General features: G+C 36.1%; 1 protein-coding gene across 1 annotated transcript; it reads right to left on the bottom strand.

Moving 5' to 3' along the window:
* Positions 1-22,329: 22,329 nt before the first annotated feature.
* Positions 22,330-22,716, bottom strand: LOC139859723 (calcium-binding protein PBP1-like). Its single transcript, XM_071848501.1, has one exon. The coding sequence runs from the start codon at positions 22,714-22,716 to the stop codon at positions 22,330-22,332; it is 387 nt and encodes a 128-aa protein (XP_071704602.1).
* Between the last annotated feature and the right edge of the window lie 591 nt (positions 22,717-23,307).

Here is a 23,307-nt window from a genome sequence, read left to right as displayed (position 1 = left end):
TTCTGTGTTGGTGACGGAGGTAAGTGGTTTACAGAGAGCACTCAGGTAACTCGTTTGACAATTTATGAATTGAAGTTGTTTTTGGTTATTGGCCAAGCTGCCGTCAATTTTTGACATGGTAGCTTGGTTTAATAAGTTGTTTTTCTGTGTTGGCATCTTAAGCTACCGTCAATTTTGACATGGAAGCTTATTCTTGGTAAATGATTGAAGCTTAAAACGAGTGAATTGATCCTAGATCTTCACCGTAAGCTCTGATACCATGTTTTTTAAGATAATTGATGGCTATAATAAGATATGTATTGATCAGTTTGATTAGAACTTGAATTGATACAAAAAAATGTTATGTTATTTTTTAACATTACAGGGGTGTTCTTATAAACACAATAACCTAACATATATATATATATATATATATATATATATATATATATATATATATATATATATATATATACATATATATATATACATATATATATATATATATATATATATAATCCACTTGAACTACTAAAATCCATTTATATATGTAGTCGTGAATCGTATATTTATATACAGTCTATAGATCAGACCAAATTAAGCTCCGATTTTGGTGTATCTAAATTATTATACGTGTCTGGTTGTCTGCATGTGGTTTTATGTGTCCCCTAAGTTGTTAGCATGATCAAAGTTCTCTTGAAGATTTTGCTCTGTTTTGGCTCCGTTTTAGCTCTGTTTTAAGGATATTAAAGACATTTTACATAAGCTTAAGAACAATAAGCATATTTAGTTGTATCAGTATAAGGTCATTCCCTATCGATCGTGAATGGCTCCGTCAATGGCCGCCAGAGAGTGACGGCGATAAGCAGCAATCCGCCACAGGTGTCGTCAGTTGTTCCTACAACGAACCCTTCACGAATTTATGTGGTTTGCGCATGTGAATTTAAGTGTTTGTTTTGTAGCTAAATTGATATTGAGATTAAAATCCAGAAAAGGGTTCTATCGATTTTCCAATTCATCATCAACTCTAGTTTTTCATTCGTTTAGCATACGACTAGTTTACGACATGTTTTTTCAATTAGACGATGGTGATGCTATTTTCCTAAACTAGATGATGTGTTGGGGAAGAATGGAGGATAGAGAATGTATTTGAGGAATGAGTTTGAGCACTTGATGCTAATAGTACAAAGTGTATAGCATGCAGTACACCTTTTTTTGAACGACGATTTTTTTTGGCTTTAGTAGATTATTTATTTCAATGACCCTCATCATTTGCACGTATAACACACGTTCGGGTGAAAACCCGAACTCGATCGACGGTACCCGGGAACGCATCCATTCGGGCAGTGTTCTGGGGTACGTAGAGGTCCGTGTGTAACGACCTTGGAATTTCCAAGGTTTATTTATTAATAATTATTATTATTAATACGTATGATTAAACGAATGTATGTTATTACATTTACATGTTACCATGATTGCCCGAACTTGACTTTAATTGCCCGAAACGTCTTTGTGACACCCAGAACTTGCACGAATAATATTTCTAGATATTATTTGCATTCATGATTAGTTTTATTAATTATTTTAATTAACAAAGGTTACTTGTTAGTTACTTGGGCTTTAATTGGTTTAACTTGTGATTTATTTGAACTTGGGCTTTGTTAGTGTAATGGACTCATGTTATTGGACTTCCAAGCCCACCCTACCTTTTAAGTGGACTTAGTTAGCCCATGTCTTCAAGTGTAAGTATCATTTAGTAAGGTAACTAGTTAGTTTCATCAATTGGAATCTAGTTCACTTGTTATCCCCATGAAACCCCATCTATTGTCCACACTTTTGAAGCTTTACTTGCTAGTGACCAACAAACCTTGGCCTTCCCCTTGATGAGCTGCAGGCCGTGGCCTTTATGGCCTAGGAAGAGCTCTTTTTGTTTCAAATTTTTCATTACTTCATTCATTACAATTCCCACATTTTCACACACACATCAAACTTGCATTTTCTCAAACTTTTTCTCTCATCTTTTGCTCTCAAGTGTGAGTTTCTTTCCCTCTTTTTCTCTTGTCAAAACCGAATCCTAACATTCCATAATCATCATCATACTTTGTTTGTTTTAATCTTTGTTTACTTGTGTTGATTACTAGTAGTTGTTAGTTATTTACTTACTTGGTTTCAAGAATCTAACTTACTAGTTTTATTCTTCATTATATCTTGTATTTATCAAGAACACTCAAGAACATAACTTACTAGTTATAGTTCTACATATACTTTCTTAAAAGATTGCAAGTTCATGTGTTGTTAAAGACATACTTGAAGCTCATGAAGTAAACTTTAAAGTTTACTTTCTAAAGATCAAACTTTGGTTTGAATCTTTAAAGTATGAACAACCATGAACCTTTTCTTGTTTATTTAAGTTTACTTTTTCATTTTATGCACTTTAATTTCATGTAGTTAGTTTATATGGTCAAGTACTACAAGTTAGTCTTGATCTCATATCTCTTGAACAAATTAAGTTAACTTTGAAAGTTCAAGAACACACAAATAAGTTTTCTTTAAATATAACTTTAGATCTAGACTTTGGAGTCTTGGATCTTCAAGATCAAACTAAGAACTATGTTCTACTACTTATGATCTTGATTAGTTAGTTAACTTTCAAGTTTATAGTTCAATATTTCTATTATAGTTCATGTAAGTGTCAAACCTAAGACTTTGATGTAACTTTGGTTCATCAAACTACATGCAACTCTTAAGTGAGTTGTGCTTCATGTCTTAGACTTGCACTAGGGTTATGATGGTCAAGACTTGGTTAAGAAGATGTAGATAAATCAATGAGTTGTACACTTGAAGCTATATGCATCAAGGATGGGAACCATGATGAACATCAAGCACCAAGACCACCGGAACCCTTTTAAACTCACTGTTTCTGTCCAAAAGCTACTGATCTGATGTTTCTGTAACAGACCAGTAGACCTGGGCTGCTCTAACTTTGATTTTTAGATAGAACTTTTCGAGTAGATAACTTTTCATATAGGACTCGTCTTAATCCGAGTTACGGTTTAGGATTTATGGCCCTCCGATCGTCACTATGTCCTTTAACGTTGTGCAGAAATTTCTGACCTACTCGCACTTAGACCGTCGCCACGGTCAAACCAAGACGAGTTTGCTTCTGTAAATTTTACCACACTTAAGGGACTCATAGACGGAGCCATGGCCACTGGTCTCACCTTAATTCAGTAAGGGTAGAGGCCGTGGTGACTGACTGAAGTCAGACTTTGTTTTAAACTACTTTTATAAACGAAACTTACTTTACGCCTTTTGTTTGATGATGAATGATGATGACCCTTAAGACCTTAAATACATACTTTTAAACCTATTAATACGATTTACTGACTTAGTATTATTTGCCTTAGGTTGAGGACCTTCGGACCGATTACTTGCACACCTATTCCGAACCGACTTTACGACTACATTATCATTGTGAGTTATAGCATTCCCTTTTTACTTTAAACTTATTTTGGGAACTGAGAATACATGGGGATTTTATGTTTTACATACTAGGAACGAGTACTTAAACTTATATATGTGTGGGTTATACAACGGCAGAAACATTCCCTTTAGCTCGGTAACGTTTAATCATTGGTTTTTGAACCGTGAACGCGAATCTTAGATATGGATCCATAGGGTTTGACATCCCCACTCGGGCTAGTAGCGCTAGCATTTAACGAGTGTTTAATACTTCCTAGACATACGCACTTGCCAAGTGTACTTTCAGGGGGTATAAACGTTAAGTTAGTTACCAAGTGCCCACGGTTAACATATACTTTATCATACTGTTTTGAAACGCTCTTTGTAGCACTGAAATCTCGTGGCCTACCTTACATACTGTTATACTTAAACTATAGCTCACCAACCTTTGTGTTGACATTTTTAAGCATGTTTTTCTCAGGTGCTTGAGGTTAGCTTCCGCTGTGTACTAGTCGTGCTGTAGACACCCGCTGCTTAGAGTTGTCATCGCATGAACTACTTTATTTTGCATTCAAACATTCGTACTTTTGAATTATGACTTGTAACGACCATTTGGGGTCACGTACACTTATTTATTGCTTCTACTTAGTGAAGCATACTTTTGGATTGTAAAACTTTCGATGTTGGTTTGACATCACTTTTAATTATGAATGCAAACTCTTTTTGAAAACGCATATAGTACTTAACCTTGTAACGATCCTGTTGTTGATGGTCCGTACATGATGATTTGGTACGGGACGTCACATTTGGTATCAGATCCAGGTTGTAACAACCCTCACTTTTCGACTTCTAAATTACTGAATTAACCCTAGGGTTATATGTCTGACTATATGTATTAAGGGTTGTTATATACAATTAAATATTGACCGAATAGTAATTTTTAGTCAACAATGTACGCTTAAATAAATAATATATTATTAATTTATATAATTTGACATAATTTCACTAAGTATATAAACTTTGTATCACTTTTATTATTTAGTTAATGTATTATATATTTAACTATATAATAAATCCAATTATATATAAATGTAATAATATTTACAAACTTACTAAAACTATAGTTTAATAATTAAAATCATAATTATTATTAAAAATACAAAATACCAAATCATTTATTATTTTTATGCAAAATTTGTATTTATTAATTAAATAAAACAAAAATAAAAATAAAAATAAAAAAAAATATTATTGACAAATATTCTTGGAAAAACATTAAATAAATTTGTTTATTTACATAAAAAAAAATCCTTAAAATAAATAAAAAATAAATAAATAAATAAATAAATAAATAAATTACTTTTTAATTAAAAATTTTAATGGAAAAACTACTTTTATTATTTTATTTTGTGCATTATCCCATGACCTAACATTTAATACTTTTTAATTTTAAAATCCCATTAAGAATTAAATATTTCTTTTTCTTTTAATTATTTTATTCTTTTTACCTAATTTTTTCAAGTATAAATACCCCTCATTTCTCATTCAAACTCACACCAAAATTTCTCTCATTCTCTCTTTGAAGAATTACTACTAGTAAGTATTCTTTTCTTACTTTTTATTTTTTTTACTTTTTACTTTTTACTTTTTACTTTTTACTTCGGTTATTATTTTTACAGAAACATGTAAATAATGTTATAAATTATATGCAATTAAAAATAAAATAAATAACATGTATACACTATTACTATTACTAGCACCTATAACCTACTACTTATATTGTAACATAAAAACATTTTGGGATATGTATTAGAGATGTATAGATCTTCGAACTTTCTTGACGAATGGTTTCTATGATATTCTAGGCAGAGGGTTTGGATTTCCGATTTAAAGGGTCCTATGGCTCAAGCCCCTAGATCTAAATTAGCCATTCGAAGGGAAGGGGGTGATTGGAAGCTTATCTAATACGACAAGTATCCTAAAATGGAAAACACTGATAAAAGTAGAAACTCTCTAGTCATAGAAACTTAGTAAAATAAGAAACTTTCTAAAAATGGAAACTTTATAAAAATAGTAACTTACTAGGAATAGAAACTTAGTAAAACAAACTATACTTAAACACATACTTAAACTTAAACATGGGCAAAACACTTAACTACTCTTAAATGTCAATAGGTTGACTTTTCTGCTCACTCGTTCAACTCTTTATTCTGAGGAATAACACTCTCTCTACTTACTAAGGTGAATTCATAGCCCCTCTTTATTGCTAGCAAACTTACTTACTTTTACTTGGGGTGAGACACATGCTGTTTTTACTTTTTACACGTTAGACACAAGTACCAAACTGTTAAACTATGCTATACCCGGCTATGTCCGACTAAGTCCCTACATTGATATTTTTAATTGCTGCGGCATGCTTAATTATTGGGGGTAGGCCTATCGGGAGTAACGTCCCCGATACATTTGACCAAGTCATTGTATTACTTAATAATGAAATTAAACCGACAAGGACAGACACAACTTGTCATGGGGCAAAAACTTGAACGTTTAGTCTAAATATCACGCATTGGCATAACTTTTTGATCCTGCGGGAGATCAACTTTACAAACTAAATCTTGTGGTCTAAAACAACGACAAACTTTTTGTTAAACCTATGAACTTCACTCAACCTTTTTGGTTGACACTTTAGCATGTTTTGTCTCAGGTGCTGTTTGATTCAAGCTCTTATACTTACTGCTTATGTGATGCTACTTGGACATAGGATTAAGAGATATCGCATTTATTACTTCTTCATGTGAACATTTACGATATTGTTATTCCTGTCATTGTAACGATATTTCATTTTCCGCTGCGTACTCATTAAAGTTAAATTCATCATTTAGTATTGTTCTCGTTTATTATAATATGTTGGTATGTTTTGATATTAGTGACGTTCCTTCCAGACCCTATTGGGAGGACGTTACAGATTGGTATCAGAGCATAACCAGGCTGTTATAGAGAACCAGGATTGCATTTTTATGTGTGCCTTACTTGTTAGCTAGGGTGCCTTAGCAATCTAGGAAACTATAACCTTTCCTGCCTTAGACTTTAAAGCACTTAGGATTGCCTTGTAATCTTAAAACATATGTCTTACAATCCTATCTTAAAACTGATCAAAATCTCCTTCCTAATGTTAGGATGTCTAATTATCATCAAACGACCAAAATGAATCTTTTCAAGCCAACCGAAAAAGATACTGAAAGGTCTTCCACAGAAAGACCAGTCCAAAGTCCACCTTATGGCTTTGGTGGTCCTCCCTCACCAAATTATAGCCCAAATACTACTCTAAAGTTACATGGGTCTCCTGAATACTATCCAACCCCGAGGAATAAAGACAAGAGGAAATGTCTTGAAGAAACGGGGCCGTCAAAGAAAAGATCCCGATCTCCTTTCTACGATGAAGTTGATGCCAAGTACGAGCTCATGAATCTGCGAAAAACTACTGATGACCTAATTCGCCATATTGCAAGGATCGATTTTCAAATGAAGGAAAAAGACCTAGCGATCAAGAAGCTCATGGAGGAAAATGTTGAACTAAAGAAAGAGATAAAGTTGGTGAACTAAGAGAAGATGTTGACCTTAGATTGAAGATGGAGGAAAACTGCGTGAATAATCAACTTTCTATAAGGGACCACAAGTACCATGTAATCAACAATGATGTTTCCAATCTTTATGATAACATCGAGTATCTTTATGAGGAACAAAAGGAGAAGAACGACAAGTTTGAGAAGTTTATGAAGGAGGTTGAGGACGAGAAGAAGAAGTATGAAGACTACTTCAATCTTAATATTTCCTAGTTATTTTCTATCTATGCAAAGGCTATGCCTTAAACTATTTCTATCCCCGAATCGTGTAATAAGAAGGCTTGTTTAAAGCCTTGTTCTTAATAAAATAAAGTGTTTCGTTTATATCATATTCATCTTTATTCCACTTAATTTTTTTTCAAACTTATGACCTATCAAGTTTATCAAACTTCTATATGTTATTGAAGATAACGGTTCGTCCACAAGCTCCTGCTACTACTTCAAACACTCACGTATCTTATGCCTTTATGCATCGGTTTGCGAACCGGAAAATATTATTAGGTTATCACAGTATACGAATTGAAATTCTTTAATCAATATCTGGTTACAAATCTCAACACGTCATACCACCATTATTACATAAATGGATGACACATCATATCTTATCATATATTATCATGTCTATAAACTTTGTCTACCACTTATCCTAAATTTCCTTCGTAAATTACGGAAATCTTTTTGCTATAAATACGTATTCAAGGAGATGAATATATCATTCGGTATTCAATACCCATTTCATATCAAACCCTATTCCAAACATATAATATGAATTTCTCAAACTCTTCAAGCTCCCACGGCAGCGTAACCGGAACAAACGAACCAATCAGCCATCATCTATTCTGGATGAATTGGGGATGGGTTCGTAGCCGACTCAATCAATGGAGACAAGAAGAAGGTGATCCCTTCCACCAACCGAATTCACCTCTTGGCGAAGAACCTGAAGCACTTACCGGCGAACCAGTCCAAAACACCATTTTCTCTCTTCTTTCCAGGGTATCCCGTCACGAATATATAATATCGAAGATTCTAGATCTTATTCACCCCCTTGTTCCAACCACCAATCATCCCGGAATAATAGAAGAAGTCAACGAGCTTCGCGCTCGAGTAGTGGCTCTGGAAAATCTGGTGCGAAACCTACGAACACCAGCAGCAGCACCAGCAGCATAACCAGCATCACCACCAGTACCATCAACATCACCACTAACAGCATCAGCTTCATCAACAACAACATTCGCATCCCCCGCCTCAACAACACACTCAGTACCTCAAACATCAACATGATACGCCCCATAGATACCAAGGAATATTAGCAATAAAGAGTTAAGATGTATTGACTCATTCTTCGTGAAGAATTATATATGTATATCTTATATATATATATATATGATTTGGAACAATAATAAATCTTGTCGTACTAAGCAATTACGTGAGAATCTCAACTAATATGTACTACTTGGTTAATTCATATCACTAATATGCTATGATGTACACCCTTCGCTAATGACTTAACAATTGTTAATCACTGCTTCAGCACAATAAACTCCATTTCATAATAAATCAAGTATAACGATGAATGTATTGATTCATAACTTCATTAGCGAAATATTTCGCAACAATTATGAAATCTCTAAGATTTTGGAGATTATTTACTCTCGTTCCAAACCGCAAATCAAATGAGTTTAATATATATTAACTCATTAAATCCATGATTATATCTGAAGAATACATATATGAACGTATATCTTCATAAAGATTGTAAAAACTGTTAATTGTGAAAATATTTTAACGGGTAGGTAATACCCGAGAAATATTTACATCTCACCTAAATACACTGTACATTCTTCAATTTCGATTCATAAATCATTAATTATACTCACTGCCTTCACTGTGATACACAATCATTTTCATACAAATTTAATTACACATTCTGAAATTAACATACCAGAATTCAAGTAAAGCTTTAGCAGGTGTTATCTTCCTAAAGATCACTACATTCATGAATTATATTCATTCGTATTCTATGATGAATTATCACATCAAACCACCGAAATTATCATCAACAACGCCTATTCGTTAACCATTAGATCCGTTGACGATTACAATCAGCGTTTAATCATCTAAAAAAAATAAAATTTTTTGAAACCATCTCGGATTGATAACCAATGATTCAGATATGGTAGCATTAAATGCAGAGGAAACAAAAGAATTTTCCTCATCATTGGAACTTAGAAATTCTGAGATATCACTGTATCTTTCGTTATAAATATCCTCTATATTTCTGAAGATATCTTTATAACGATTCTTGTCAGCAATTAATTATCTCTTTGCGATATCTTTATCACATCATAAAGGAAACTGTTTTAGTTTCTATATTCTGTAAAGTTCAAGTTTAAATTATGAATGATTTGAAGTAGTGTTGGGAATTGAAGCATGAGTTAGTATAATATAATGACGTCAGGCCAACGTGATTATATTACAGTAAGTCATGCTAAATTTTTAATGGAAGATGATGATTCATAGACTTTATAATCATCATTTGCCATGTTACACGACTCTTATCTATTTAAACTCTAAACATATCAAGAAAATATTTTTCTTGATAATTCGATCTTTTCCGGATATTCTGGTAATATGACAAATCAAATCGTGCTGTTACCTTTCCTTCTGCTTTGAATATCCTGATCATTCGAAACTTCATACCTACAAATTCTGGACCGTTACTTGCTTTACAAAAGCATGAAGCTTCGACATATAAGGGAAAATATAAATCCCGATAACAACACTGAAATTACAAACCGTGTATATCAATGCGTATAGCAATATAAAGACACGGGAGAACTAAAAACACAATAAATTCTAGAGCATAGTAGAAGTAAACAGACTCCTCTGGTGGGAGTTGGAAAAGAAGGATGATTGTGGCGATAACCAATATAATGTCAAAGACAAGAACTGGATTGAGCATATTAACAAAAATTTTGGAAGTATAAATTGAGAAAGAAAGTATATAAGTGGTGAAGATAATGAAACGGAAGAAGCTAATTTATAGCAAAAATTCCAGAAACAGCAATCGAGGCAATTCACCGCCTTTAATTAAAGAAAATCCTAATTTCTGTAATTACCGGAAAATCAAATCTTATAAAGATTTCGAAGATTTCTTTAATTCCTTGAAATCCGAAAATCAATCGTAACTACGTCAAAAGTTAAGGCAAACATTTAATTTTCTCATTTACTCTTTTACGATAGCTTCGTTTATACTCTTTCTATAATCGAATTACTTTATCCATATTATTTAATGTCGATAAAACTCTAATTCATCATTCTTGTTATAAAGAATGACGATCTCTATCAAATTTCATGACTATGATTTTCATGAACTCCTCTCTGTTTTGTCTGCCTAATATTGCAGCATAAACGCTCAAGGTTTTAAATGAGCTCAATATTATTCATAACACATTTCATGTATCCATTTAACGGGGAGGTACTGTAACAACCCTCACTTTTCGACTTCTAAATTACTGAATTAACCCTAGGGTTATATGTCTGACTATATGTATTAAGGGTTGTTATATACAATTAAATATTGACTGAATAGTAATTTTTAGTCAACAATGTACGCTTAAATAAATAATATATTATTAATTTATATAATTTGACATAATTTAACTAAGTATATAAACTTTGTATCACTTTTATTATTTAGTTAATGTATTATATATTTAACTATATAATAAATCCAATTATATATAAATGTAATAATATTTACAAACTTACTAAAACTATAGTTTAATAATTAAAATCATAATTATTATTAAAAATACAAAATACCGAATTATTTATTATTTTTATGCAAAATTTGTATTTATTAATTAAATAAAACAAAAATAAAAAAAATAAAAAAAATATTATTGACAAATATTCTTGGAAAAACATTAAATAAATTTGTTTATTTACATAAAAAAATCCTTAAAATAAATAAAAAATAAATAAATAAATTACTTTTTAATTAAAAATTTTAATGGAAAAACTACTTTTATTATTTTATTTTGTGCATTATCCCATGACCTAACATTTAATACTTTTTAATTTTAAAATCCCATTAAGAATTAAATATTTCTTTTTCTTTTAATTATTTTATTCTTTTTACCTAATTTTTTCAAGTATAAATACCCCTCATTTCTCATTCAAACTCACACCAAAATTTCTCTCATTCTCTCTTTGAAGAATTACTACTAGTAAGTATTCTTTTCTTACTTTTTATTTTTTTTTACTTTTTACTTTTTACTTCGGTTATTATTTTTACCGAAACATGTAAATAATGTTATAAATTATATGCAATTAAAAATAAAATAAATAACATATATACACTATTACTATTACTAGCACCTATAACCTACTACTTATATTGTAACATAAAAATATTTTGGGATATGTATTAGAGATGTATAGATCTTCAAACTTTCTTGACGAATGGTTTCTATGAGATTCTAGGCAGAGGGTTTGGATTTCCGATTTAAAGGGTCCTATGGCTCAAGCCCCTAGATCTAAATTAGCCATTCGAAGGGAAAGGGGTGATTGGAAGCTTATCTAATACGACAAGTATCCTAAAATGGAAAACACTGATAAAAGTAGAAACTCTCTAGTCATAGAAACTTAGTAAAATAAGAAACTTTCTAAAAATGGAAACTTTATAAAAATAGTAACTTACTAGGAATAGAAACTTAGTAAAACAAACTATACTTAAACACATACTTAAACTTAAACATGGGCAAAACACTTAACTACTCTTAAATGTCAATAGGTTGACTTTTCTGCTCACTCGTTCAACTCTTTATTCCGAGGAATAACACTCTCTCTACTTACTAAGGTGAATTCATAGCCCCTCTTTATTGCTAGCAAACTTACTTACTTTTACTTGGGGTGAGACACATGCTGTTTTTACTTTTTACACGTTAGACACAAGTACCAAACTGTTAAACTATGCTATACCCGGCTATGTCCGACTAAGTCCCTACAGTGATATTTTTAATTGCTGCGGCATGCTTAATTATTGGGGGTAGGCCTATCGGGAGTAACGTCCCCGATACATTTGACCAAGTCATTGTATTACTTAATAATGAAATTAAACTGACAAGGACAGACACAACTTGTCATGGGGCAAAAACTTGAACGTTTAGTCTAAATATCACGCATTGGCATAACTTTTTGATCCTGCGGGAGATCAACTTTACAAACTAAATCTTGTGGTCTAAAACAATGACAAACTTTTTGTTAAACCTATGAACTTCACTCAACCTTTTTGGTTGACACTTTAGCATGTTTTGTCTCAGGTGCTGTTTGATTCAAGCTCTTATACTTACTGCTTATGTGATGCTACTTGGACATAGGATCAAGAGATATCGCATTTATTACTTCTGCATGTGAACATTTACGATATTGTTATTCCTGTCATTGTAACGATATTTCATTTTCCGCTGCGTACTCATTAAAGTTAAATTCATCATTTAGTATTGTTCTCGTTTATTATAATATGTTGGTATGTTTTAATATTAGTGACGTTCCTTTCAGACCCTATTGGGAGGACGTTACACAGGTTGTAGGGAATTAGGTTGCATTAGTGAGTCTAAGACTGACCCGAGTAGGATTCACTAATAGGACTAATCTACAACTTGCTAGTTTACCTGTTTCCGCTGAATTTACTGCATGCTACTGCTTACTTTTTCCGCTATATGCCATATGCTACTACATGATTTCACTACTGCATGATGCTACTTGCTTTCGATTGCATGCTACTTTCATACGAATTACTGTTATTGCCATGCTAGTTACCGTTATACATGATTTAAACTGTTGGCCTATTATTTGCTTGCTTTATGACATACTGACATGGAAAATTTATTTTTCCTTGTTCAGATGTCGGATGTTCCACCTGCTGGCATTTCGGGCAGTACAGACTCAGACCCCGTCGCCCTACCTACTGCTACACCTGCTGCTGCTACTGCTGATACACCGACCCCGACACCCACTAGTGATCCCGGCGCTTCTACTTCCGGAGCTGGTACTAGTGCACCTGCCCCAGTGTCTGCTCCCGGACCCTCGAGGTCACATCCCCGCATTGGTGTTATTGAGATCCCCGCGGAGTTCGGGGAAGGGCCGTTTCGTAACCACATGCGCACGCCTTGCCGATGCACTCCCGACGGATGTTTAGTCGTGATTCCGCCAGGCAGACACAGACAGATGTTGGCCGCCTTCGGATGCTTCGGATTACCAGCTCAGCCACCAGTGTCACCACCACACGATTCGGATGACTCATCATCCGCCGATTCTTCATCATCAGACAACTCCAGCGATGATGAGGATCCTGCTGATAGACCTATTCAGGCACCCTCCACCCCGCCGAGGAAGCGGTACCGTTTCGACGGCACCGTCATTCCAGGGGTGAATGGAGGTCGTGCTTTTACTGACGCTTTTGGCCATCGTCGTAGGGTTACTGCTCGTAAACGAGTTGTGCCATACCCTGCCGACCCATAGATACGTAAGGTTCCCCGTTACATATTGACTATTCCTGGAACCGTACCACCTAGATTTAGATACGGACCACTTACATCTAGGGACGTACCGTCTACATCCGGAGCCGGACCATCTACATCAGCACCACCGGCACCACCGGCACCACCCACCCCACCTGCACCGCCTGCCCCACCAGCTCCCTCTAACGAGGAACTGATGAGGGAGATTGAGACTCTCCGAGCTCGAGTCACTGAGCTCGAGGAGCAGTTGGCTCGAGGAGCAGTTCACCCGCCTTCACCGTAGGACTTTGTATTTAGATTTCATGATGTAATCTAGATATAGTTTCATGTATTTCATATGTATTGTACGAACTTATTCAGATGTATGAAACTTATTATTATTAATGAATGGAACTTTACGTTATTTAATTCTTGCACGATGTTCTATTTACATTGCTGTACGATGATTCTGTGGTATTTGTACCTAGATGCATTATTTAATAACATGTGATGTTTTGATTCCATGTTGGTCACTATATACTGTATTATTACTACTTGCATACTGGATTTTGACTTGAGTCCAAATTTTTGTTTAGAATATCATGGCTAACGGAAGATCCACACCTACCGCTGCCCAGATTGAGGACATGATCAACGAACGGGTCGCTGCAGCCCTAGCAGAAAGAAATCTCCAAGCTCCACCGCCACCACCACCGGTTATTCCACCCATTCGAAATGGGTGTACATACAAGGAATTCTAGAGCTGCAAACCGCATAACTTCAGCGGCACCGAGGGACCAGTTGGTCTCACCAGATGGTTCGAGAAACTTGAATCAGTATTCTGAGTTAGCAACTGTTCGGAGGATAATAAAACCAAGTTTGCATCTTGCACGCTATCTGACGGCGCGCTAACGTGGTGGAACACGTTAGCTCAAGCGAAAGGTATCGATGAGGCGTATGCTACGCCATGGGAGGAATTCAAGGCAGCTATGATTGATGAGTATTGTCCGAGAACCGAAATTCAGAAGATGGAAATTGAATTCATGCAGTTGAAGGCCGTAGGGAATGACCTTAACAGTTACAATCGTAGGTTTTTGGAGTTAGCACTGATGTGTCCGACCATGGTCACCCCCGAATTCAAGCGCATGGAGAAATACTTCTCGGGACTCCCTAAGTCCATCAAAGGAAACGTCACCTCATCCAAACCACCGAATGTTCCCGAAGCAATGCGCATGGCGCATACTCTCATGAATCAGATTCTTATTGATGAGCCGGAGAAGGCTAAGTTTGAGGCTGGTAGTAGCGAAAAGAGGAAATGGGACAACAACCACAACAACCACAACAACAACAACAACAACAACAGGGGGAGAAACTACGATCAAACCCCCGCCAAGAGGTACAACAACGGTGGAAACCCTAATCCCAACAACAACACCAACACCAACCCGAACTACAAAGGAACCTTACCACAATGCAAACGGTGCTACAAACACCACACTGGGTATTGCAAGGTTATTTGTGAGAAATGCCAACGGGCTGGGCATATCGGAAAAGATTGCAAGGTCACCACTTTGAATGGGAAGCCGAACCCCACAGGGCCGAAGAAGTGTTATGAATGCGGGGAGACGGGCCATTTCAGAAATGCGTGCCCAAACAAGCGAAAAGATGGAGGACCACCGCGAGGTAGAGCTTTTAATGTTAATGCAAGGGATGCACGCGATAACCCCGACTTGGTGACAGGTATATTCACAATCAACAATCTTTTAGCTTCTGTCTTGTTTGGTACTGGTGTGGATAGAAGTTATGTATGTAGACATTTTTGCGATAAGATTAATTGGTCATTAGTCCCATTAAAAGAAAGTATGCTTGTCGAGGTCGCAAATGGAAAACTTGAAAAGGTTGACCATATTAGTCGTGGAGCTATTATCAACATAGCTGGTGCAGATTTCGAAATTGATTTGATACCTATCAAACTGGGAAGCTTTGACGTGATCATTGTTATGGATTGGTTGAGCAAGATAAAGGCCGATATTATCTGTGGAGATAAAGCACTTCGCATACCACAAGGAGATGGCGAACCACTGGTTATCTATGGAGAGAGATGTACCTCGAAGTTGAACCTCATTAGTTGCATGAAAGCGCAAAAGATTATGAAGAAGGGACGTTTTGCTGTCCTAGCACATGTGAAAGCGGTAGAAACTGAGGTGAAGAGCGTGAATGACGTTCGAATTGTGAACGAATTTCCCGATGTCTTCCCAGAGGAATTGCCTGGATTGCCGCCGTAGAGAGCCGTAGAGTTTCAGATTGATTTAGTGCCTGGAGCAGCACCTGTAGCTCGCGCACCTTATAGACTCGCACCTTCCGAGATGCAATAATTACAGAGTCAACTACAAGAGCTGTTAGACCGAGGATTTATTCAACCAAGCTTCTCGCCTTGGAGCGCACCTGTGTTGTTTGTGAAGAAGAAGGATGGATCCTTCCGTATGTGTATCGACTACCATGAACTCAACAAATTGACAATCAAGAATCGGTATCCTCTTCCATGAATTGACGATCTTTTTGATCAACTACAAGGATCGAGCATTTATTCAAAGATCAATTTGCGATCCGGATATCACCAGCTGAGGGTGAAGGAAAGTGACGTGATGAAAACTGCATTCAGAACCCGTTATGGTCATTATGAGTTTCTCGTGATGCCGTTCGGGCTAACCAACGCACCTGCCGTATTCATGGACCTCATGAATCGTGTCTGTAAGCCTTACTTGGACAAGTTTGTTATCGTCTTCATAGATGATATCCTCATCTACTCTAAGAGCGAAGAAGAACATGAGCAACACCTCCGATTAGTGCTTGAACTCTTAAGACAAGAGCAACTCTATGCCAAATTCTCCAAGTGTGAATTTTGGTTGAAGGAAGTCCAGTTTCTGGGTCATGTTGTGAGCGACCAGGGTATCAAAGTTGACCCCGCCAAGATTGAAGCTATCAACAAGTGGGAGAGCCCCACTACTCCGACGCATATTCGCCAATTCCTAGGTCTCGCCGGTTATTACCGAAGGTTCATCGAAGGATTTTCTCTGATTGCGCGTCCTTTGACCGCACTGACTCACAAAGGCAAGAAGTTCATTTGGGAACCCGCACACGAATCAGCATTCCAAAATTTGAAGAAGAAGTTGACCACCGCACCTATCCTATCACTACCAGAGGGCAGTGATGACTTTGTTGTTTATTGTGATGCATCGAAGAGTGGTTTTGGTTGTCTACTGATGCAACGATCAAAGGTTATTGCCTATGCCTCCCGCCAATTGAAGATTCACGAGCGGAACTACACTACACATGATCTTAAACTTGGAGCCGTTGTCTTTGCACTCAAATTGTGGAGAAATTATTTGTATGGAACTAAGAGCACTATCTTCACCGACCACAATAGTCTCCAGCACATCTTTGATCAGAAGTAACTAAATATGAGACAGCGTCGATGGATCGAGACGCTCAACGACTACGATTGTGAACTCCGTTATCACCCTGGCAAGGCCAATGTGGTAGCTGACGCTTTAAGCCGAAAGGAGAGGACATCACCTCTTCGTGTTAGGGCTCTGAACATCACCATCCATTCGAACCTCAACAGCCAGATCAAAGTAGCCCAAGATGAGGCTCTCAAAGAGGAGAACATATCTCACGAACATTTGAACATACTTGTCTCTCGATTCGAGGTTAGGGAGTCTGGACTCCGATGTTATGCCGGAAGAATTTGGGTACCTTATTATGGAGATCTACGAAACCTGATACTTGATGAAGCACACAAATCGAGATATTCGATTCAACCCGGTGTGGGCAAGATGTACCACGACCTTAAAGAACAGTATTGGTGGCCGAATCTTAAGAAGGACGTTGCGACTTATGTTGGTAAGTGTTTGACTTGCTCGAAGGTTAAAGCCGAGCATCAGAGACCTTCCGGTTTACTTCAACAACCAGAAATCCCACAATGGAAGTGGGAACGGATAACAATGGATTTCATCACCAAGCTACCAAAGACGGCGGGCGGATACGATACTATTTGGGTTATTGTTGACCGCCTTACCAAATCTGCACACTTTCTAGCGATGAAGGAAACGAATACAATGGAGAGACTTGCTCAGTTATACATCAAAGAGGTTGTATCTCATCATGGTGTACCTTTATCGATCATCTCAGATCGCGATCCCCGTTTTGCCTCTAGATTTTGGCGTTCTTTGCAAGAAGCCATGGGAACTCGTCTCGACATGAGTACTGCTTATCATCCTCAGACTGACGGGCAAAGTGAACGAACGATTCAGACCTTGGAGGACATGCTGCGTGCATGTGTCATTGATTTTGGAAAGGCCTGGGAAAGACATTTGCCACTCGCCGAATTCTCGTACAACAACAGTTACCACTCTAGCATTAATGCTGCACCTTTCGAAGCATTGTATGGCCGTAAGTGCCGATCTCCTATTTGTTGGGCCGAAGTAGGCGAAAAGAAAATCACCGGACCCGAGGTAGTCCACGAAACCACGGAGAAGATTGCTCAGATCCAAGCTAGACTTAAGACTGCCCGTGATCGCCAAAAGAGTTATGCCGATCTTAAACGTAAAGACTTTGAATTCAACGTTGGTGATCGTGTAATGTTAAAGGTTGCACCTTGGAAAGGTGTGATTCGTTTTGGAAAACGTGGAAAGTTAAACCGACGATACATTGGTCCTTTTGAAATCTTGGAACGTGTTGGACCCGTTGCATACCGTTTGGATCTACCAGCACAATTGAGCTCAGTTCAACCTACCTTCCATGTGTCAAACTTGAAGAAGTGTCTTGCTGCACCTGAACTTATCATACCACTTGAGGAACTTACGATTGACGACAAACTCCACTTTGTGGAAGAACCAGTTGAGATTATGGATCGTGAGATCAAAACTTTGAAACGCAACAAGATTCCGATCGTTCGAGTACGATGGAATGCCAAACGAGGACCTGAGTTTACTTGGGAGCGAGAGGAACAAATGATGCGGAAGTATCCTCACCTTTTCCCGACTCCTCCATCTACCTCAGCTTAAAATTTCGGGACGAAATTTTCTTTAACAGGTGGGTAATGTAACGACCCTGGAATTTCTAAGGTTTATTTATTAATAATTATTATTATTAATACGTATGATTAAACGAATGTATGTTATTACATTTACATGTTACCATGATTGCCCGAACTTGACTTTAATTGCCCGAAACGTCTTTGTGACACCCGGAACTTGCACGAATAATATTTCTAGATATTATTTGCATTCATGATTAGTTTTATTAATCATTTTAATTAACAAAGGTTACTTGTTAGTTACTTGGGCTTTAATTGGTTTAACTTGTGATTTATTTGAACTTGGGCTTTGTTAGTGTAATGGACTCATGTTATTGGACTTCCAAGCCCACCCTACCTTTTAAGTGGACTTAGTTAGCCCATGTCTTCAAGTGTAAGTATCATTTAGTGAGGTAACTAGTTAGTTTCATCAATTGGAATCTAGTTCACTTGTTATCCCCATGAAACCCCATCTATTGTCCACACTTTTGAAGCTTTACTTGCTAGTGACCAACAAACCTTGGCCTTCCCCTTGATGAGCTGCAGGCCGTGGCCTTTATGACCTAGGAAGAGCTCTTTTTGTTTCAAATTTTTCATTACTTCATTCATTACAATTCCCTCATTTTCACACACACATCAAACTTGCATTTTCTCAAACTTTTTCTCTCATCTTTTGCTCTCAAGTGTGAGTTTCTTTCCCTCTTTTTCTCTTGTCAAAACCGAATCCTAACATTCCATAATCATTATCATACTTTGTTTGTTTTAATCTTTGTTTACTTGTGTTGATTACTAGTAGTTGTTAGTTATTTACTTACTTGGTTTCAAGAATCTAACTTACTAGTTTTATTCTTCATTATATCTTGTATTTATCAAGAACACTCAAGAACATAACTTACTAGTTATGGTTCTATATATACTTTCTTAAAAGATTGCAAGTTCATGTGTTGTTAAAGACATACTTGAAGCTCATGAAGTAAACTTTAAAGTTTACTTTCTAAAGATCAAACTTTGGTTTGAATCTTTAAAGTATGAACAACCATGAACCTTTTCTTGTTTATTTAAGTTTACTTCTTCATTTTATGCACTTTAATTTCATGTAGTTAGTTTATATGGTCAAGTACTACAAGTTAGTCTTGATCTCATATCTCTTGAACAAATTAAGTTAACTTTGAAAGTTCAAGAACACACAAATAAGTTTTCTTTAAATATAACTTTGGATCTAGACTTTGGAGTCTTGGATCTTCAAGATCAAACTAAGAACTATGTTCTACTACTTATGATCTTGATTAGTTAGTTAACTTTCAAGTTTATAGTTCAATATTTCTATTATAGTTCATGTAAGTGTCAAACCTAAGACTTTGATGTAACTTTGGTTCATCAAACTACATGCAACTCTTAAGTGAGTTGTGCTTCATGTCTTAGACTTGCACTAGGGTTATGATGGTCAAGACTTGGTTAAGATGATGTATATACATCAATGAGTTGTACACTTGAAGCTATATGCATCAAGGATGGGAACCATGATGAACATCAAGCACCAAGACCACCGGAACCCTTTTAAACTCACTGTTTCTGTCCAAAAGCTACTGATCTGATGTTTCTGTAACATACCAGTAGACCTGGGCTGTTCTAACCTTGATTTTTAGATAGAACTTTTCGAGTAGATAACTTTTCATATAGGACTCGTCTAAATCCGAGTTACGGTTTAGGATTTATGGCCCTCCGATCGTCACTATGTCCTTTAACGTTGTGCAGAAATTTCTGACCTACTCGCACTTAGACCGTCGCCACTATCAAAACAAGACGAGTTTGCTTCTGTAAATTTTACCACACTTAAGGGACTCATAGACGGAGCCATGGCCACTGGTCTCACCTTAATTTAGTAAGGGTAGAGGCCGTGGTGACTGACTGAAGTCAGACTTTGTTTTAAACTACTTTCATAAACGAAACTTACTTTACGCCTTTTGTTTGATGATGAATGATGATGACCCTTAAGACCTTAAATACATACTTTTAAACCTATTAAGAAGATTTACTGACTTAGTATTATTTGCCTTAGGTTGAGGACCTTCGGACCGATTACTTGCACACCTATTCCGAACCGACTTTACGACTACATTATCATTGTGAGTTATAGCATTCCCTTTTTACTTTAAACTTATTTTGGGAACTGAGAATACATGCGGATTTTATGTTTTACATACTAGGCACGAGTACTTAAACTTATATATGTGTGGGTTATACAACGGCAGAAACATTCCCTTTAGCTCGGTAACGTTTAATCATTGGTTTTTGAACCGTGAACGCGAATCTTAGATATGGATCCATAGGGTTTGACATCCCCACTCGGGCTAGTAGCGCTAGCATTTAACGAGTGTTTAATACTTCGTAGACATACACACTTGCCAAGTGTACTTTCAGGGGGTATAAACGTTAAGTTAGTTACCAAGTGCCCACGGTTAACATATACTTTATCATACTGTTTTGAAACGCTCTTTGTAGCACTGAAATCTCGTGGCCTACCTTACATACTGTTATACTTAAACTATAGCTCACCAACCTTTGTGTTGACGTTTTTAAGCATGTTTTTCTCAGGTGCTTGAGGTTAGCTTCCGCTGTGTACTAGTCGTGCTGTAGACACCCGCTGCTTAGAGTTGTCATTGCATGAACTACTTTATTTTGCATTCAAACATTCGTACTTTTGAATTATGACTTGTAACGACCATTTGGGGTCACGTACACTTATTTATTGCTTCTACTTAGTGAAGCATACTTTTGGATTGTAAAACTTTCGATGTTGGTTTGACATCACTTTTAATTATGAATACAAACTCTTTTTGAAAACGCATATAGTACTTAACCTTGTAACGTTCCTGTTGTTGATGGTCCGTACATGATGATTTGGTACGGGACGTCACACCGTGAACGAATCCGGTAAAACCTCCCTATAGGGTCACAATATATACCACCATTATTGGTGTTCAATTGTTTTAAAGAAAATCATGTCATCCCTAAGGATCGAATTCATTACCTCTCCCTATCCCATGACACAAAGTACATGGGGGAACCGTTGGACTATACTAGCAAGTCCATGTAGTACACCTTTATTTTTATCAATATACTCATTAGAAGATTTATCTATTTGTTTTTTTAATATAGTACATATTAGATTTAGTTAATTTTACTTGTTTATTGTAAAAACGATAGGGAGTGGTCTAAATCACGATATCTATCACTTCCGCTAAAACCATCTCAATGTGGCAATGTTACCAATGTTACCTAGTAGTGGTTGGTGTCCCAATATTCTCACAAGAGACCTCAACTCTCAAATATACTCTCAAATATGATTAATTTTAAAAGAAAATTCAGCACATCATTCAGTTTTGATTCCAGATTACCACTGCTTTTGGCATGTCAATTTACCCTCCTCAAGCCTGTCACTTTCTTGGTTTTCATTTTCATCTTCTCTAAATTTTACATATTTCATCATGTCAGAGCAAATTTGCAAAATAAACATTCCAGGCTTAATGAACATGTAAAGCATGCTAAACTAGTCACTTCTGATAATACTCATTGAAAGAGAAAGACAAGATAGTATATAAGTTTTAATTTCTTTGCTTACGTGTACCATTTTTCAACATTCCAATTCCAATTTCAATAATATCATAGTATTTTAGATGGATCAATTTACATTATGGTCCGATTCGGACGACTCAAATTCTTGTTGCAAAGCTTGATCAAGTAAAGCCTCGGACTCCATCATCAAATCCGGACTTAACCTAAACATCAAAACACAAAACTCCATTTGATTGAGAGCACCATCACCATCATAATCACCTTCTTTTAGCATGCTCATTAATTCATCGTCTCGTAAATCTTGTAACCCAAGCAATGAAGAGTTGTGCTTCAAGCTTTCGAAAGTGATCACACATTTATCTTTATCCATTAACAAATTGAACCCATTACATAGCTCTTTAATTAGACCTTCACCTCCCAACTTTTCTGCCATTTTTGGCAACATATCTTCAAACTGTTCCTCACAAAATTTCCCTCTTGCTTCTGATCCCATTTGTTTGCTTAAAGTAGTTTGGAGTATGAATATGATTTAGCTTGAAACTTTTGTAGCTCGGAGGATGGTTTATATATACTGTACAATTGAACTTCCATTTTTTTATCCAACAAAATTTCATCCTAGACATAATGGTTCTTAGAGTATGAATAGTGACATTTGGAACCCTCAACTTTTATTTAAACTTACGTATGTTCCGATGCGTGAGTTGGAGTCCATAGTCAAAAGTGCTCAAAATTATACTGTAATTAACTAATTAATTAATTAATGCAAACGACTAAGCATAGATGTATTGTTTGTATTATGTAATTGTTTTAAAAGACCCACCCTACGGTGCGCCTTCTTTGCATTATCTGGTCATGCAATACTTATTGAATACAAATAACCAAATGCATTTGGGTTCGGTCTTTACTTTCTCCGGTTTGTTCCGATAGTTTATCTGATTTTACAAACGTTACAGTAGAATCGAAACTGAAACAAAATTGAAAAAACAAAAACCAAATCAAATTTGAATTCGACTCAATTTCGGTTAAAACTGAAAAACAAAATAAAGAATTATAAATTTTACCAAAATAATTGTATAAGGTTATT

The sequence above is a fragment of the Rutidosis leptorrhynchoides genome, chromosome 7 (genome assembly GCF_046630445.1).
Source record: "Rutidosis leptorrhynchoides isolate AG116_Rl617_1_P2 chromosome 7, CSIRO_AGI_Rlap_v1, whole genome shotgun sequence".
In the NCBI taxonomy this organism is placed as follows: Eukaryota; Viridiplantae; Streptophyta; class Magnoliopsida; order Asterales; family Asteraceae; genus Rutidosis; species Rutidosis leptorrhynchoides.
The sequence above is the reverse complement of the archived record's forward strand: the minus strand, read 5'-3'. Positions and strand labels throughout refer to the sequence as shown.

Excerpts from the sequence above, each read along its gene's own strand:
- LOC139859723 (XM_071848501.1), bottom strand. The coding sequence starts at position 22,716 with ATGGGATCAGAAGCAAGAGGGAAATTTTGTGAGGAACAGTTTGAAGAT.